General features: G+C 44.9%; 1 protein-coding gene across 1 annotated transcript; it reads right to left on the bottom strand.

The window, feature by feature from the left end:
* Positions 1-8,362: 8,362 nt before the first annotated feature.
* Positions 8,363-19,100, bottom strand: LOC147185654 (single-minded homolog 1-like). Its single transcript, XM_086104211.1, has 12 exons — positions 18,937-19,100; positions 17,471-17,946; positions 16,319-16,401; positions 16,131-16,220; positions 15,946-16,054; positions 15,455-15,540; positions 14,794-14,993; positions 14,528-14,634; positions 14,262-14,409; positions 10,816-10,972; positions 10,331-10,718; positions 8,363-9,954 (listed from the first exon to the last, which is right to left on the bottom strand). The coding sequence occupies exons 2-12, from the start codon at positions 17,643-17,645 to the stop codon at positions 9,227-9,229; spliced, it is 2,271 nt and encodes a 756-aa protein (XP_085960337.1). The 5' UTR covers positions 17,646-17,946; positions 18,937-19,100; the 3' UTR covers positions 8,363-9,226.
* Between the last annotated feature and the right edge of the window lie 59 nt (positions 19,101-19,159).

Raw genomic sequence — 19,159 nt, 5'->3', positions numbered from 1 at the left:
CCCCTTCCGCTCAGGCAAAAAATTCTCGCGTTCCCAACGAGCCGACAGCCGCTAAAGTTGTCCATTGTCTGCTCGTCTGAGAGCCGAAACGTGACTGGCAGGCTAATCTTGTTAGACTCTTAGCGGCAGTAAAGGCAGTAAGGTAATAATGCAATTATCACGATGAACCCCTTTCGCGAGTAATTATCTGTGTTTAACAACACGTCGTCAGATCATTTACAGCAACCGAGTGAGCGATCGCTTTCGACGTTTATAACTTAAGGAAATGACGCCAACGGCTACGGCGCTCTCGGCCACGGCGGCAATGGAAGGATTGGTGCTTTTGTTCCACCTCTTTATCCATCTTGATTCTCGGAGACGGAGGAGAAAGTGGCTGACTGAATGAGATGTGGTTAAACATTTCAAATCCTTTTTAAGGTGTCTTTGTTTGGTTTCTTCTTAAGCTTGCTTTGTCCCGTGCCTCTTGCTCAAACACCAGCCTGAGACATCATCTGGTCCAGCGGGGCTCACACTGAGGAGCTTTGCTAAAGTTCCTGTTTGCTGAAGACTTTAAGGGATGGTGGGGGGCGGGGGGGAGGGCTTCCATGTGACAAATTGTCAAAGAGCTTTTTATGGTGCGTAATGAAAAGGCAAAACAGGCGAGAAGAAAAGCAGCCGTGCGCGCGGAGTCGGCGTGGGGTGAAACGCTTTGAACAAATGAAGAATCTTTTCATTGACTCGAGTCCTTCAATTGGATTTATCAGAACCCAAAAGGAGTTTGAATGAGAGCGGTACTCAGTTCGAAAATGTATGAGTTTTTAACCTTGACATTCGGATCGAAATATGGTGGGGAAAAAAAAATTCATCTCAATGCTATGGAACATTTCGTATTTGTTTGATTGGAGTTACTTACATGCCGTGTGTACCGTATGCAATTTGGCGCTTACGATGTCTGAACTCAAAATATTCCAGTTGAAAGTCACCCCAGAGGTTGTCTACCGTGACAGCGGGAAATTAGTTGCGTACACGATACACTGGTGGGCATATCGACAACGAGGTGTACAGAGGTACCCCTACTTGGAACGGATTAGGGCATTTACATGCAAAACGCGTCTCTACTTACAAAATTTTCTAGTTACGAAATTTCTTCCAGAACCAATTAATTTCGTAAGTATAAGTACCACTGTTGTTTGGGACACCGTTTTATAGTTTACCAAATTGTGATTGACTTTTGAGGCTCCGCCCACCATCAGGATTCCGACTGTGATGATGCAATAGAGGCATCAGGAGGTATTTTTTTCTATTTCATCATTCTATTTCCGTACGCCCCTCGAGGCTGACGTGTACGATTACGCGCTATGTCCGACACGTATCTATACGCTAAACCCGGCTCGCCTTCGCCGCCTTCGCGCCGCTACCTATCAGCCAGAAGCTTTGTTGCCCGCTTTCCTCGCCGCCGTCGCCTCCCTCGCTGTTGAAGTGCCTGTTTAAAAAGCCCCCTCCGTCCCAGAGGACTTGTCTTTTACCCATCAGCCTCGTTGAAAGCGCTAATCAGGCGCAAAGCCGAGGGTGCCCGCCGCGCACTTGTTAGCCCTCGTCCCAATCTTTCGCCGCATCCCCTTTGACATCCACACGGGCACGTAATTCCACCACCATTATGTTCTTATGTTTCTATAGCCTCCTAATGAGACAAGAAAGGGGAGTATCAGGTTGTGTCCATTGATGCAGGCGTGCGTTGAATGAAAGCGTGCGCGGAAACTCCGAGCCATCTGTCCATTACAAGAAACCTGGCGGGTAATAGCGGAACCATGACCGTGGGGATCAGAACCCTTGGCAGGGTGTCTTGTATTCATGGACCTTTCAAGGCAGCCAGCCAGCACTGATCTGCCACGCCCCATCCTTGCCCCCCCCCCCCCCCCCCCTTCCCCTCCCTTAAAAATAACCATCCGTTCTATCTCCACTTGTTTATGTGCACCCGATCTCTGCGCGTCCCCTGATTCCTCAGGCCTCCGAATCCAGGTTGCCATGGGTGACGCGAGCCGCCGGGTCAGAGGTGCTCGTTGGAGGTTCAGTTCAGACTGTGGGCCCATCTGAGAGGACCATCTGGACGAGTGACCTGACATAATTAGTTATTAATTCTTCGTCAGGAGGACAGGGAGGGGAGGGGTGCGCTCTCACTCGGCTAACTAACGCTGCTACCTGCGGCGCTTCGGTTAGCATCTGTGTCACAAATTAGCTTAACGGATACAGCGGAAGCTCAATTGCGGAGTTAAAAACCAGAAAACCGTGTCCAGTCCACTCAAAACGCTCCTTTTTGTACACGTCTTTGTAAACAAAATCTGTTAGTTCCCAGAATGCATCACAAGGCTTGCTCCGGCGCCATCAACGCACAGTGACTGGTCACGTGTTTCTGGGTCGCGTTGCTCTCGCTTTAGAGATAAACCAATGTTACAGTAGACTAGAGCAGGCTAAAAAAAAGCACCTCAATGTGGCGGCCATGTTGGCAGGGGCGTCTTTCCTCATCAAAACAACGTAGAGACAGACGTGGCGGCCATGTCGACAGGAACGGTTTTCCCGTTTTAGACTTGATGCAAAATCCCCACATTCACCTTGAACAAGTCACTTCTTAATCATTTGCCCGCAGTGTTGAGCTCTTTTGCCGAGAGGTGTCATAATCAAAGCGTACGGTGGTCCAATGTCAGCACCGGAGCCCCCTCCTGCTGATCTGGCACCCCCCACCTTAACGCCAGCACCACTACCGCCACCGCTGTCACTGCAGGGGAATCTCCTCATTGGCATGCAGGCGGTGGCCGGAGCTGCGTCGCAACCGGCTCCCTCGCTCTCTGGGGACGCTCGCCTCCTTTCTCCTTGTCTGTTTCCAGCTCGCTCCCTTTTGGCCTCCCCATCACGCAGCTGTCACGATTTTTTAGCGGATCCGGTGGGGAGCACGTGAACCGGCGAACGAGAGCCTGACTGGTTGCGACGCCATCAGAATATGAGCAAAGCAAACGTCTCAGAGGCCTCTCGTGATCGCTAGCAGTCAATTTCTATCATATGTGTCAGTACAGCGCCGTGGGATTGTTTCGACATCGCTGGGAAGTCTTTCATCTTTCATCATGCTATCTTCTTATCCCCCTCAAGTATGACCAGTGGGCTTATTGTGCATACATTTCATGGCACACATTGATGACATGTTTGCATGGGGGGTAGGGGGGGGGAGGAAAAGATGCAAACAATCTAAACAAACAAACAATTGCTGCGACATGTGTCGGGGAGCTTTTCAAAGGGAAGCAAGCACCGCAACCTGTGCGCCGCTTTGAATTTGGCGAGAGCGAAAGCAGAGACTAACGCCGCCGGCAGTCAGACTCAAGCTGTGGCCAAATCAAGCATGAAATCGGCAACAAAGGGATTCACGGGATTGTAGGGCATTAGATTCACACATTTTTTGAGTACTGACAGGGTGTGTGCGTGTGTCACGATAGTGTAGTTTTTTTTTTTTTAAATAGTCTCATGCGAAGGATTAGTAAATTTCCAAATCAAGCTGTTTTTTCTAATGCGTTTCGGAAAGCTTTTTAAGGCGGAAATAGCATCTCCAAATCACATGGCACGGTCACACCACACAGGGTCTAAAGGTTACGAATGGCGTGAAATAAACTCTGTTGCACAGTGTACGTCAGGGGTGTCAAACTCATATTTGTCGCGGGCCACTTTTGGAAAATCTCATAAATGTTATTTATGACACATGACAATTTGACATTCCGGTACAGATTTTAGAAAGGATCATGGAAGTTGACGCACATAATCTGCTTTCGCGGGCCACATAAAATGACGTGGCGGGCCAGATCTGGCCCCCGGGCCTTGAGTTTGACACGTGTGGTGTACACTAATACAAAAAATATATATGATTAATAACAAGCACACAGACACACAATTCCCCCCCCCCCCTTACACCACAGGTGTCAAACCCAAGGCCCGGGGGCCAGATCTGGCCCGCCACATCATTTGTGTGGCCCGCGAAAGCCAATCAAAACGTCATTGACTTTTTTTAATGGGGTTTCAGTGCTAACGGCGCTCCGAGGGAAACGGTAACTAAAATGTGGCCCACGACAAAAATGAGTTTGACACCCCTGTTGGGCCTCAACCACTTGTGATCAACTTGGGACCAGTCCGCGGACTCTTGGTCGATCGCGATCCAAATGATTCTAAAGTTTATATTTATATGTCACATTATATAATGTTGCGTTCAATAAAAAGTCATGTCGCCCCCCCCCCCCCCCCGCCCCCCAGCATTTTCTGCGCTGTCAGTCAGTTCCAAAGTCAGGTGCTCTAACGCACGAAGGAACCTTGGATTCATTTCCCCGCACACCTCCTGCACTTGCGTTTTTTTTTTTTTTACAACAATGCATTTAAGAGGCGCGGAGGAATTCAACAATCGCACGTTTATGCTCACGGAAGCCGTAAAGTTCACGAAACATGTTGAAGCGTTTTCCAGTCGAGTGGCTTCTGGAGGAAGACTCCCCACCGAGCGCTCGCCTGAATTTCTTAAATTGATGTATGAATATGCAATTGTCCCTCGATGTGGGACCTGAAATCAATCAAGTCGACATTGATGGGGGGCAGGGGGGGTCTACTCTGAGCCTTGCCACCTGTGTGTGTGTGTGTGTGTGTGTGTGTGTGTGTGTGTGCGTGTGTGTGTGTGCACTCAGTGCGGTTTGCCATCCAAGCTCGAAGATTAACCACGCAGTATATCATATCAACAATGTCGTACAGCGACAACTGCGCTGTCTCCCAATCTGCAGTACGTCAACGCAAAACAGCTGCGGTGGGTTGTTTGGCGCGAGGAATGAAATCATGAACAAAACGGGATTTGCTCATTGAATGATATATTCAACCCTTTCTGGCACAGCGGTTACTAGAGTGGACAGTTTATCATGTTCTCAGGTTATAGGGCGCATGAAAGAGTTAAATTAAGATTTGATGACAAACTTACCTTGAAATCGTGTACACTCAAATTAATACCGTGAAAAACAGTCAACTTTTCTCATATTTGGCAGAGGTTAAGTTCAAATTTGATTTTGGGCCTTTTTATTTTTTTGAACCACAACGTAAGTGTTATTGCTGATAAGAAGCGGTGGGGGGGGGGGGGGGGAATCACTGGACACCAAGGTTATCGTTAATGAAAAATAAAATAAAACTATAATTGAAAAAAAAATATTAAAATGAGTGCATTTCAAAAAACAAAAGGTCATTGACTGAAACTACATTTTAGCTTTATAAAAGTAACTAAAACCAACTAATTGTAGTGAAAATGTCCTCCGCTTCCATCTTTGTCAATTAATATCACAATATCAGAAGAGCTCTGGTGGTTTATTTCAAAAGTGTTCCCTTCAGTATTACTGTACAATACTCCTCAATCTTTCCCTTGAAAATTATGCCATGTTCCCCAAAAAAATTAAAATAAATAAAACTAATACTAAAAATAAATGATACAAACTAAACCAAAACGAATCATTTTCAGAATTAAAAAAATTAATAAAAACTAAAGAAACCCGCTGTAAAAACTAAGCAATTTAAAACCACAGAAGTCTTAATGAAATAAAAACTAGAACTGACACACCCCCCTCAATTTTTTTTAAAATAAAATGAAGCTAAAAGCTAAACTTTACAGTCACTGTCTAGAGCTTTGAAGAGTAACAAAATGCTAATGCTAGCTAATGCAACAAGAGAGTTGACCTGGCAGGTCCGTCAGTGTAACACAGACCATTTGAAAACGCTCTCTTGAAAGCTGAGTATTCGGTTGAATATTTTATAAAATAGTTTGGGCCTGGATGCTAATGTTTTGTATGTTAAAAAAAAAAAAGCATTCAAAAGTGAATGGCTCAGAACTTTTCACTCATAACTCCCTCGGAAGAGCAATTATTGTGTTCCTAATACTTACGTTTTTGTTTTTGGAAGTACCGTAATTTATTGCGTTACAATAGAGGACTTGTAGAGGAGTGGTGGAGTGCTCTCAAGGGGGTGCGGGAAGAAGGGGTACAGTGGGGGGGGAGGGGGGGGGTGCGAGCATGTGAGTCTGGGCAAATGGCCCATGTTTAGCCTCATGTGAAGCCAAGTGTAAAAGCCTGGAGGGCACATCAGTCAAAAGCCCAATTTTCCTGACCCCGCCCCCCCAATCACCCCCCCCCCCAAAAAAACAAAAAAAAATAAAAACGAAGGACTTTTGTAATATTTAAACAAACCAGCTCTAAATACGCACACACACACACAGACAAAATTTTACGCCATTCTCTAGCATCTGTGATCCCGCTCGTGGAAGCGGCGCAGCGGTGATGTCTGGCAGAGCTTCACATGATCATGTCAGACATGACTGATGCCTCCAGACCGTGACCGGGGTCCAGACTCGGCGAAAATGCGCACACATTCATAGAAATGCGAGGAGCAGGCGTAACGTGTGCGACTTGAACTGCTTTGGAAACACACTTCTGCGAATGTCCAAGAGGCAAGCCAGCTTCTATATTCCTCTTCTTCTTCTTATTATTATATATATTTTTATTTTATTCAAGTACAGTACCCTGCAACTCCCTCGAAGCGTGTTGTTAAACTTTACAGCATATTCTTTTATATACTGTATGTATATATATATATATACAGTATATATACCACCACATACACACATAAAAGCTTCATAACATTGACAACTACATTAAAAAAATAAAGTCAGTCAAACCATTTCTTTGTGCACAGGATTTCTAGCGCCACACAGAAAAACATAAATTCCTACTTCTACTCCACTCAGCTTTCGAAAACATCGGAATAAATATTAATGTAATTTCATCATAATGTTTATGAACACCCAAAGTGTTTTCAACCAGTATTTCATAACGACCAAGATCCTTTGAAAATTATGCGGTGGTATTAACTTTCTGGGTGAACATTTACGTTTTATTTTTTTAACAACTCGAGATGCTCCATTTTTTTTTCCAGACCAGTGCAAGTACTGACATTCGACTACTTGCCGATTCTGTACCGATACTTGACTTTCAAAGTATGGGTCGTCTTAATTTGAACACTAGGAGGCATTATGTCAAATGTGCGCACACACACACACACACACACATATACACACACACACTTGATATGAGATGAAGAAGAATGCTAACAGGCTAACGGTTAGCATGTCGTGCTCACTGTTCTGAGATTCAGGGTTCAAATCTCAGCACCGGGCTTCACATTTACGCGTTTGTTTTCTCAGGGGTCCTCCGGGCTCCTTCCACGTTCCAAATAAATGGATATGATGTCGATTGACGACTCAAAATTACTCTTCAGTATGAATTTAAAGTGTGGCTAGTTTAGACCGCTTGTACCAGCTCCAGCTCACCCGTGACACGTGTGATGACAAGCGCTATGGAAAACAGATGACGATAGCGGATGATATTTTCACGTACTTCAAGTATGTCAGAGACATCATGCTAGCGCAACAATAGAGCTGTCTTGGCCGGTTCAGCAATATCAGAAAACCACCAATGTACATAGAAGTGGGGGTCACCATGGCAATAATCCGTGTCTAGCCAGTAAAAAATTCAAAATAAGCAGGAATTAAAATAAATGACATTTCGAAACAAAATCTTCCATCTTAAGCGGATATCAATCATTGAGTAGCTATTTAGTAAACGAACGGAAACAAGGCTGACTTGATCGGTTTACCCAGAGGAACTTTACGAGCAGACGCGTTGGCCGCAAAAGAGTCGTCGTATCATCTCGGCATCCAACGCGAATGCGAGGACGAGGACGTAAGCTTTCCGTCTGCGCGTCTTGTAGATGAGCCAAACCTCGTCTGATGTTTATGGAAATCAAAACGCTTGATGTCATGGAAACTGTGAGAGTGTGAAAGGAGCCAGACGTGTTGTCTAATCGTTGCAGGATATCAGTCGTCATCAAGTATTATTAGTGCGCGTTATAAGTTTTTGTGTTTTGCTGGTAATTGAAAACTTTCGGTGTTTGGCCTGGTCGAATATTTGTCCTTGGAAAATGTAAACTATTTAACTCCTGGAGGACAATATCATTTTGTATCGAGTGGTATCACACCACCATTTACAGGACGGTATCATTTGAAGTTGTATCCCCAAAAGGGAACTTTGCACCCTTTTCGCCTTGGTCACATTTAAGTTCTTTGTTATATTTACATGAATGATATTCTTTCTTTTGAAAATATTTTCAAAAAATATTTATTATATTCTCACCTTTGTGACGGCACAATATTGGAATCAGATTGTGCAAAAAAGTTGACAAAAAAATCGACACAGACACACTCTTTGTTTCGAAACTGTATTCCGATTCAAACAACTTTTTTTTTTTTAAACCAATAAATAATCTCCTCCCCTCGTCTCCAAAGATTCATCATGAGATATTTACATTATAAATTAAACAAGAAAAAACATTCCGCCTATTTTCAGATCCGACAAACAAATCGCATGTGAAGCAGGATTGAAAGCATATTGTAGTTATGCTACATGAGGTTTAAAAAACAAACAAAAAAAAACAGCGGGACATTTATATCCTGATATGTAAACAATGTGGCGTTTTTTTTTTCTTTTCCTCAAAGTGAACAATATTTGGACTGCGTTGCTCGGAACAATTTTACAAACAAGCATTCGGCTTGCTGTTTCCGCTGCCATTCACCGAAACATGAGATAGATGGCACATAATGAAACAGCCCACTGACAAATAAATACAATGAACCATTGATATTTTACACCGGGGTGGGGGGGGGCAGTGGGGGAGGGGGTGCTCGCCTTTCCCATGTTGAGTAAACCATTACTCCGACGTCTCTGCGCGCTGGAGGCAAAGGGAGCCAGCGGAGCGACACATTCTCATACGGCCACTGGAAATCCAAGACAGATTAACCCAACAAAGCCAATTGCGCGTGAGACATGTTGGCCGCAAACATTGGCTTGATGTTTAACCAGACGAGAACTTTTGTCGCCTCTGCGGGAAGAAGGGGAATTCAGTTCGCCGCCATTCAAAATCGCGCTCGTTTTCCCTTCCAGCGCAACCGAAAGTTGGCTGCCTTTGCCTCTTGGCTTTTTGTGAACATCAGTTCATGAACTTTCTTGGCGGGGGGTGGGTGGGTGGGGGCGGGGAACACGCTCCAGTGTCAAGAACGACGACGTGAATCACCTTCCCGTGCTTTTGTAGCGTCAAGGTTGGAGCAATCCTCGTTTTCGAGACCCGTCAGCATCAGATATTGTCAGCTCCCGTTGGTGATAATCACAGAGGTGGCCTTGTGTCCCTGCATCTGCTCGGCCTGCATCCTCACGTGTGACGCCACGTCGTACTGGACCCCTCCGCAGGCCAGTCCCGAGTAACTCCTGAGACTCTCCGGGTCGTACAGGTGTTCCAAGGAATACCCAGTCAATGCATAGGCCGCTTGCCTGTCCATAGGTTGCCTCTCTTGGGACGGATAGAGCAGAGGACTTTCTTGAGGTTGCGACTGATGAGGTGACAGATCCGTCTGCATGTAGTCTTTGGTGAGGGGATGACCGGACCTGGGGATGACATCAGAACTGGGGCTGCTGAGGCGAGAGAGGGAGCCGGGACTGGTTGTGTTGTCGTCGTTGTCCAGAGGACCGGGAACTTTGATGCGGTGATGGAGGTGCTCGGAAGGGAGGTCGATGCACGGGGCTCCGGGGCCTCGGCACACCACGCTGGGCATGGTGAGCTGCGAGTGATGGGCGAGCGAGGAGTTGAAACACGGACTGTGAGTCTTGGAGACGTTGAGCGGCGGTTTGTGCTGCTGAAGGCGGCTCTCTTCCTCTTTGATCATCTGCTGCGTGGCGCGGATTAGGGTCTCCATTTTACTGGGCTCTCGAGGACTGGCTTGGAATTGGTCGCCGTGATACCGCTCGCCGGAATCGCTGGTGGACCCGCCGCCGTCCGGCGAACTCATGATGCTGTCTTCATCCCAGTGGCCTCGTCCTGTTGGAAAAATCGGAGACAAAAAACAAACATGACGCGGTTGAACAAAAAACTTGCTTTCACTTCCTGCCAGCATTTACCTCTCGTATATTTTGTTGGAAAAAAAAGCTTTCTGCCCTAAATCTGCATTGGGAATCGCGTGTCATGGAATCACGCAGACAACAGTGATTTGGGGCTGCGCATAGTGAAATGACTTGGCTTTCAATTTGAGGCCATTTTTTTTGAACAGATGGTAGCAATCGACACACTGGCAAGAGACGGAATAAACAACTTAGCATGTCCCGTAATAACATTTTGGAAAGCGGCTACTAGGGGGCAGCAAGGCCAGAGCTATTTCCAGAAACAGATGCTTGCGGCGTCAACCCAAACGCCTCACCGTGGAAGGCGGCGTGGTAGGACGTGATTTCGTAGCCCTCGTTGTTGTCAGCAGATGGTTTCGGAAGCGCCAGCACGGAGCGCGTGGCATCCCACCACACTTCTCTTCCTGACTGGGGGGCTCCCAGGAAGTATCGTCCGCTCTGACATCGAACCCGATCGCAGGCGGTCGCGAGAGGACGGGTCTGGGCGTGGGCGAGGTCCTCTTGCAGGAGACCCAAGCCGTAGCACAAGGAGCCAGAGTCCGGATACAGCCGGTAGGCGCACGATGCCTCTGCGGCCTCGCTGGGATCCAACAATTGAGGCGAGGCGGCCTCCGTCAGTGGGCTCCCTCCCCATTGGCTGTCTTGGTCCGACTCGGAACGCTCTGGATTGAAGGCTGAAAATTGCTGGAGACGTAAGAAGACAAGAAGATGTGTTTGGAAGCTCTCTGACAATTAAGTCTGGCGTTTCTTCCGCCTGTTTTGTTCTATCAAAGTCGATTACCTGTGGGTAGGGTGACACTCTGACTTTAGCTTTTGGCTGGGTCAGACGTGACTTTGCGCTCTTCCTGTCCTCGTTGAGGCTGTCAGTGTAAGGAAAAGCCGGCTTGGTGGGGCTCATTTGGTCCAGGGACAGCTGCATTCCCTTGTACTCCGTGTCCCTTTTACACATCAATACAAAATGCTGTCAGGCGTCGCGTAGAAAAGCTTAAGCTAGCATTTATCCTAATATCCCGCCACGGATTGACCCTGTAAAGTGATGGGATCCCAGGATTCAGCCCTTGGTTTGCTGCGATTTATCATTATCGTGTTTTCTTCTTTAGGAGTGCAACGGGCACAATTTTGAAAAGCTCTTCTTCCGGCGTTCAAGCACGATTGCCATTCGGCAAAACTAAAACCCTGTTTGATTTAGAAGGATCTACACGTCGGACACAAAATGGACGCCGATCGCGGCGAGCGGAGGTCGACTTTGTTTCAATCCGTCTCGTTTGAGTTTTGAAAAAGCTACTGTGGTTTGATAGAGATTTCAGGGGTTGACATTTTAGAAGAATAATTCCAGTTTGAGTATAACTGGTTGCAAAACGGAAATAAATGCTCTGACTGGTGATTACTGTAATCTGCTGTTGGTGTTACTAACCAGTCTAATTAGTCCAAACTAACCATCCAAACTGGGAGCGCTATTCAAAACAAAACAAGAAGGCTAACAAGCTAGCTAAAATGGGAGGTTGACTCATGAACCCGTTCAAGAGAGATCGTTCAGCAACAACTAGAAAGCTATCTTATTTAAACTGGGATACTAGTCTCTGTAAAAGCAAAGATAACGGTCCAGGTTGTCGTCAGTCTTTCGCCCGACGTCAACCAGGGACTGACTTCAGCTCCCGATTTTACATCGTAGGTTTCCCAAAACAACGGGTCAGTGCAAAACGCGTGTCCAAAACATTTCGTTCACTACATCCAAGTCATAATCCTCCTGACATTTGAGTCTGCCTTTTAAAAATATTCTCAATTGATCCCGTTCAAATATATCACATGAATGACACCTGCTTCTCCGCGCTTTTGACAATTTCAAGCCAGCACGCCGGTACTGAACTCCAGCCAAAGTGTCAGCGCTGAAAGGAGCGACAAGGCTCCCGTGTCAAGTGCTCAGCAAACATGAGCCTATTATAACTTATCACATCAACAGTATGTAATAGCAGCTGCCTGGCATTTGAAACCCTCTGGCCCATCCGTGACCCCGCGTCGCCGGCCTCTTTAATAGGCCTCTAAATATGACCCATTCTTTATGTACAACACCTCAGGAGAAAGGCTGTGTTTGGATAGCCACCAGCGAGTGAGTGTTATTTGCTCTTGCGAGGTGGAGTTGCGACGCTTTCGTCGGGTTGGCGGGGGGTGGGGGGGGCATCCTATCTGCACCCTGCTGACTCGTGGCTGAGCCAATAATGTCGGGCCATTGTGCAAACTCAGCTGTGTTAGCCGAATTCCACCTCGGGGTCAATGTCAGACCACCTTGCGCCTGAAATGCACCAGCGCTGCGGCTCCTGACATCTTTTATTAATGGCGTCTTGTTGGCTGCTTGTCCGTAATTGTTTTGCTCTCGAATGTTAAAACAATGCCTGCCGTTGCTTTTTGTTTCCATCTCGATTCAACGAAGAACCATATGAATGGGGATGCGTTACATGCACTTAAATATGACACGTTGGATGAGCCGAACGGAACAAGGCGAACCCGCCGTGTGCTAGCTGGGAGATAGCTATTGATTGCTAGTCCCCCGTTCGATCGACTTTGCTTTCTTTACACTGCCGATCGATGGCGGCAGTAGAGGCTTTTTGATGGGGTTCAACCCCGATGTTTGTCTTGCTGTCTCGGAAGGGTCTGAGTGTGATTTGTGCTCTCATAACAACAACTTCTGCTGCCATGTTTGGTAGATTTGTCAGGAAGAGAGCATTTTGGGATGTACCTTTTCTACAATATACATACATTTTCTATATAATCCGTCTTGTATGAACATAACGTAACGGTGGTGTCCTTGTCAGTTTCTCATAGGATGCTTAGCACAGAGTCAGCCCGGTCACGAGGTTTAGTTGACGTCTTCGGGGCTAATGATGCTGAAGGCTGCGTCTTTTGTCGGATCTGACCGCAACGTTTGATACGGTGGACCACGGTATCCTGTCAGCTCGTTGGCAGCACCAGGTGGACCTTAGTGGTAGCGCTCTTAAGTGGTTGAGATTTTATTTGGTAGCTTGGAGTCCCATTCTGTCCCACTGTCTTTTCGTGTTCCACAGGGTTCAATTTTCAGTCCCCCGCTTTTTTTCATTGTATTAATTTGTCTTAAAATACATTTTTACTTTCTGGCTCAACTCGACTTGAGACTTTCATTGTTTTAGCGTTTTATGGTGTTTACTGTTTTTATGTTATTGTTTGAACGATCTTTTTTACTGTACGACTAATTTTCACTCCGTTGTACAGCACTGTGCATGCAACAATGGCTGTTTGTAAGTGCTCTATGAATAAAATTGAGTTGAGTATATGAAATCACATTTAATGACGCTGAATCCAAACTTTTTAAATAATGATACTCTTAGTCCCTTCGGGGAGAATTCAGTTTACACTCTTGAAGATGGTGCCTTGCTCAAGGGCATCTTGACAGTTGCCGGCAAGCATCATCTTTCCAACAACGAGCTGCCATTTCTACATTATCGTCTTCAGACGGACTCCAACCCGAATTAGAGTCCTTGATCATAACCAACTGCAGATTAGAAATGGACACTGGCAATCATTTTCCTAATTTACCGCTTTGTGCTCCGCCATGTTTTTTGCAATAGTTTTGATTGACAGCGGGGTGCATTGTCCACATAGGATCCAGGCATGAGGCGTATCTGTGGATAACAGATTCCATGCCAGACACGACAATATGTGTGGTATTTTCTATACGTTGTGTTTGCATTTTTTATTGTGTGTGCTCTCAAGTCTGTTTTTTATATGATCTCAAATGTGCATATTTCACCTCTTGTAAGTCTGATCCATACCCGCTGTGGATAAAAGGGGTTTCTGATTTGCTTGTTTTAATCGGAAGTGGTCTCAAGTAGAGGGGGGGAAAAAAAATCAGCCACATGCATGGATTGCGCAAGCGGAAAATTCAATTTCACTCCCTCTCATCACTATGATTTTCCATGTGGCCATGTGTAGCATCTTAGACATGATACTTCCACCAAATTGTTAATTTATTTTGGTCTTTTTCTTTTTAGATCACAATTATCCCGTTCAGGGTCACAGAAGAGGCCGGAGCCGACGAAACTACACCCTGGACTTGTTTCCAGTCCGCCACCGTGCAATTTAGTGAGGAAACAATCCCACGTTGGATTGCACGAAAATCTGCTATGTGAACAACGAAACGACCAACAGACCCCATCAAGGTGAGTTTTAAGCGTTCACAAATCGTTTTCGACTCACGTGAGGACGTAGTTGACACTGACAATGCAGTGGGGTCTTGATGACCTGCTGTTGTGGACGATGGTGGCGTAACTCTGCACCCACACCCATCCGCCGTGCTTGGCCAGGAAACGGTAATACTTAGTGGTGACTTGGCCCTTTACCAGCACTGGAGGTGGGTGGGTGGGGGGGGGGTGGATAAGAGGAATCACACAGATGACAGAGCTTAGCGCGTTTGTGCATGTGTGCGTTTGCGTAATGGTCCGCATGTGTCCGGGCGCACTCACGGAGGTGGTGCGCACAGCGGAGGTGGAAGATGTCGCAGCTGTGCACGTGATGGTACAGAGTTTTCTCAATCAGGTCCTGCGGCTCATAACCTGTCAGCTCGGCGACCCTGCAGAGACATGATTAGATTCTGTTAAAAAAATAAAAATAAAATAAAACGGAGCCATATTTACGCTTTACTGCCGAGGGAAGAGAAATCTGGTTGTAGTTATCAGGTGGCACTTGCAAACTTTCACCTAATGACGGTCATTTGGAAACGGGCGCTCACCTGGAGTCCAGGAAGATGAGCTTCATGTCCAAACTGGCCCTGAACATAAACATGTTGCTGTGCAGTTTGATTTCGGTCACGGCGCTGGGGGGCAGCGAGTGCCCCACTGCCACCAGGCCTACGTTCTGGTAGCAGCCCTCAAAGGGGGCCATGTCCAGGCTGTACTGGCGGATCTTCAGGTAGCCACTGCAGTGGATCACCTGAAACGGAACATACACGTCGATCACTGTACGATGTCGAAACAATCTCGCTTAAAGAATGGATGTATGATGATTTGAGAAGTGTATTCAAGTCCATACAATGCATAACGTGCAAATTATTGGTTTATTTTTTTGTCCTTTTTAATGTGCTGTTAAAAACAAAAAAAAAACATAACTCTGATTTTTATTTTTTTCTGGGGGGGGGGGGAGACTAAAACAGTCAGTTCAGTTGGAACAACTTTGAAATCAAAATAAGTGACATTTATAAGAAACAGTGCGAGTTACCACAATAAAGCATACAAGTTGTTTGCTCCAAAGGAACATTTAGTTCTGTTAATTATTTATTCATTTGTTGCAAATGCGGGCAAACCATTTGTCACGTTAGCTAAACTAAAAACATTTTGTTGCATTGACCTTTTTTTTTTTTTTTTTAAATGAATCCAATCCCATTTTCATATTACCTTATATCCACCACTGGTGAGGCCTGCGTTCCTTTTGGCCAACACACATTTCATTCTCAGAAAGAAAGAGCGCTCCACTTCATATTCTGAAAGGAAAATCATTTTTTAAAATATATATTATTAGTAGCGGCACATCAATAAAACACAATAGTGCCTGCACTTCTAAAACCGTGGAGAAAAAAAATGTAAACGAAAAACAGAAGTGACAAACCGAAATGCAGTTTATTCAGGCCTATAGATTGACTATAACACAAATGACTAAAGTAAGCAATCGGAGGGCTCAAGGAAATCAACTAAATACTTCCAGGTGTATACTTTGGCGACATTTACGCACACTGCCCGTCAATCACGCGTCACTTTTTAACACTGACACGTCTGTTCCAATGATTGCGTCGCTCGGCACGCTCATGACATAGCAAATAGACAAGAATAATGAGATTCAAACTCAGAATGGAAATTAGTGGGGTTTAAATTTTTTTTTTTTTTTTTACCTTGGACAAAATGCGAGTGGTACGGCTGATGTGGTGTCAGGACGGCTGTCATCTCGTCGTGATCAGCTGGGTGAACGTATTCATAAATACTGTTTCCGGTCAACTCTACCTGTGGAGAACAACTCCGATCAAGAACATATACCAGCGCGCATGCAAAACCGAAATCAAAAATGAACGAAACCGACCTGGGATAGTCCTAAATGCACGGACGCGGTCTCTGAAATGTACATTATTTTCCCATCCGGAGCCACAACGAATATAAAGCCATCCAATGTCTAAACATAAACCAAAACAAAAAGTGGCGTTTGTTAGAAATCACTTTGCATAATAATAATAATAATAATAATAATAATAATAAATTAGGATGAGAGACCTGCAGTAGATGAGAGCCCAGCTCACGCCCAAGATTATCCAACGGTCTCGTTCGATTTGTATGACCCCAAGCTTCACCCAAACCTGCAATAATAATAATAATAGTAATAATAATAATAATAACAACCAAAATAAAAGCAAATGTTAAATGCACTTGAATATTTAAAAAAAACACGGCATTTCAAGTCAACGTCACATTGTTCTACATTTAAATGTGATGTGTTGTGGCTATCGTGGGAAAAAAAAACAAACGTATGAGAACTCAGTCCACAGGCCAATAAATGAGAAGCGATTACATATTGCCGCTTCATTTGGCAGGTCATCGTTATTTCCGTTATTCGCTATGGACAAAATCATGACTCTTGTTTATCGTCATACAAATAGAGTCTTACAAATGCGTGACAATGACAAATGTTGAGCCTTTTTAAAAAAAAAAAATGAACACGCTGCATTTTATTCACTTGTAACCGATTTAGAGAGAGAGAGAGAGCGAGAGAGAGAGCGTTTTTGCATGTTTGCGTGTGCGTGCGTGCGCGTGCGTGTGTGTTTCCTCGCGCTCACATGGCTTAAGGTGATTACAAGCCCTGCAGGGCCCTCGCCGTAATAGCAGCGCCTTGCTCGCAGTCACGCAGCCCGCAGAGAACTGCCTTATATGCTATACCGGCATTAAAAAAAAAAAAAAAAAAAAGAGAGATGAGGATGGAGGTCTTCGCTTCATTTGCAAGGCTGCAAGCTCGATCAATGTCACATACACTTTAGCCGAGTCTTCGACTTGCAGTGATTGCATTCATAAGGCCAAAACTGCTCCAAATACCGCCGCGCGTCCTCCGATACGATACACAGTCGGTTGAAATGTTTTTAAATACGTGCTTCCTAAATTATTATTTCGAAGTGAGGGTTCTTTGGGTTTTTTTTTTACGTGGGTTGGAGTTTGTGGACGTTGCTTTGTACTGTCAAATTGTTCCTGATGAATTCGCTTATTAGTGAGTGATATGAAATGGAGGTTATGAATTTTTGTCGACATATATATTTTTTAACAAGTTGCATTGACTAACCTTCCAAGTGTTTAACTCACAGCACATTAAAAAAAAATATATATATTTATAGGGCCCCCCGCAACCAAAATATAATCAAACATGCAGTGCTCGCTCACCCTGCGGGAAGACGATCCTCATCTTCAGGTAGCTTGTGGTCAGCCGAATGATGGACGCTTTGTCCAGCTGCGACGTGATGGCCGATGGAAGCGGCAACATTTTGGCCAGCTCATAAAATTCACTGTTCTCCTTTTCCCGTCTAGTCCTTGCCGCGGTTTTCGACTTCTCCTTCATGTCGATGCCGCTTCTTCGTTGCTCTTGCTGCTGATGATTGTGACGACGATGACGATGATGCTGATGATGCTGATTGCATATGCGGCCCGGTGTGCTCCTTTCACATCGGCGTTGCGCTTTGCCTCCTCGCCATCGTCAATCAAATAGTCTGATTTGTTTCGTGTTTTTATTTTAGTCAAAAAGAACGATGCACTCGAGATATTGGATATCCAGCATGTGTGTGTGCGTGTGTTTAGATATCCTTGGTATTCCTGAGATCCGCAATCACGCGTCCGATGTGCAGGCTTGCATCCATCGCCTCCTGCACAACCCAAACAAAACGTTATAGCTGCTCTAGCCAACTGTGTGAGATGTGTGTGTGTATATATATATATATATATATATATATATATATATATATATATATATGACTGCTGCAGAACACAATCAATTTAAATTATTTAAATTCTAAATCAATCACCATAGGCTCTAATATAAAGTAACCAGCAATTCAAATCCCTCAAAGACTGCCATATACAGGAACAATTACAGCAAAAGAGGCAGGAAATATTAACCGGCACTTAAATTTTCGCTTTCAATACGTATTGATAGAGTGACATTTTCTAAAATGGATTGCTAATGTACACCCGGATGGTTGGATTTGTTGTAATAGGAAATATTGCCTCCACAGTAGGGGCAGAAATAAATGTACACCTAAAATGATTGTAATCATTGTAATTTAGTTACCGGAAAATGTTGTCCTATTTTTTTTACTTGTCTCCATTTATTTTTATATTCTTTCATAAATAAAATGGATCTGTTATTCATTATATTTGGTTGAACGGAAAATAAAAGTTTTTTGGGGGGGGGGGATGGAAAATAGAAGTCAGAAAAAAAATGACGAGGTACAAACTGATACTTTTTAAAATGTTTTTCTAATTTTTTCTTGAACAATTCGCAACAGGAAAGCATTCATTTTTACATTTTTTTCAAAGAATTAATGGCGTGGAATACAAATGGACACCTTAATTTATTTGATAATTTGTATGTAATGTGACGAATGTTCGTGACGTTAAATTATTATTTTTTTGCAATCATCAATAGCGTCGTAAATTCTAAATAACATCAGCCTGCATGCACGCGCGTTTTGTAAAGCCGCTTCCTCATACACGTTATGTTTGAATAATAATCAAAATAATAAAAAAATAATAATGTGATGTTAAAAAAAACAACAACACAATAATAGTATTAAATGTGTCGTGGTCGCAGAGACAGACACTTGCTCGACATCAGTCATGCCAGTCGATCTTACCTAGCCTGCTGGGAATTTCACCTGTCCCGAACCGGCTCGGCCGAATCGTCCCAGTTCGGTTCCCCTTTCTCAGCTCTTCCCGGAGTTCCACCTGGAAAGGCGAACACGCGGCCGTGCGCTGCATACACCTTCCCAAATTACAGGCACGCGCAACGAGTGGCATATGCGTGCCCTCGGCGAGGCTCCTTCGCCTTCACTTCCTACCCGTGCTTCGCAGAAGCGA

The sequence above is a fragment of the Hippocampus guttulatus genome, chromosome 23 (assembly GCF_054856545.1).
Source record: "Hippocampus guttulatus isolate MCC_2025c chromosome 23, RoL_Hgut_1.0, whole genome shotgun sequence".
In the NCBI taxonomy this organism is placed as follows: Eukaryota; Metazoa; Chordata; class Actinopteri; order Syngnathiformes; family Syngnathidae; genus Hippocampus; species Hippocampus guttulatus.
This window is presented reverse-complemented; position numbering and strand designations above follow the sequence as displayed.

What these genes read in the sequence shown, in the direction of transcription:
- LOC147185654 (XM_086104211.1), bottom strand. Translation starts at nt 17,645, where the DNA reads ATGAAGGAGAAGTCGAAAACCGCGGCAAGGACTAGACGGGAAAAGGAG. An exon ending in CCGCTGTGCGCACCACCTCC is followed by an intron (nt 14,410 to 14,527) that starts GTGAGTGCGCCC and finishes ACCCACCTCCAG; the next exon opens with TGCTGGTAAAGGGCCAAGTC. An exon ending in AGTGTCAACTACGTCCTCAC is followed by an intron (nt 10,973 to 14,261) that starts GTGAGTCGAAAA and finishes GATGTGTAAAAG; the next exon opens with GGACACGGAGTACAAGGGAA.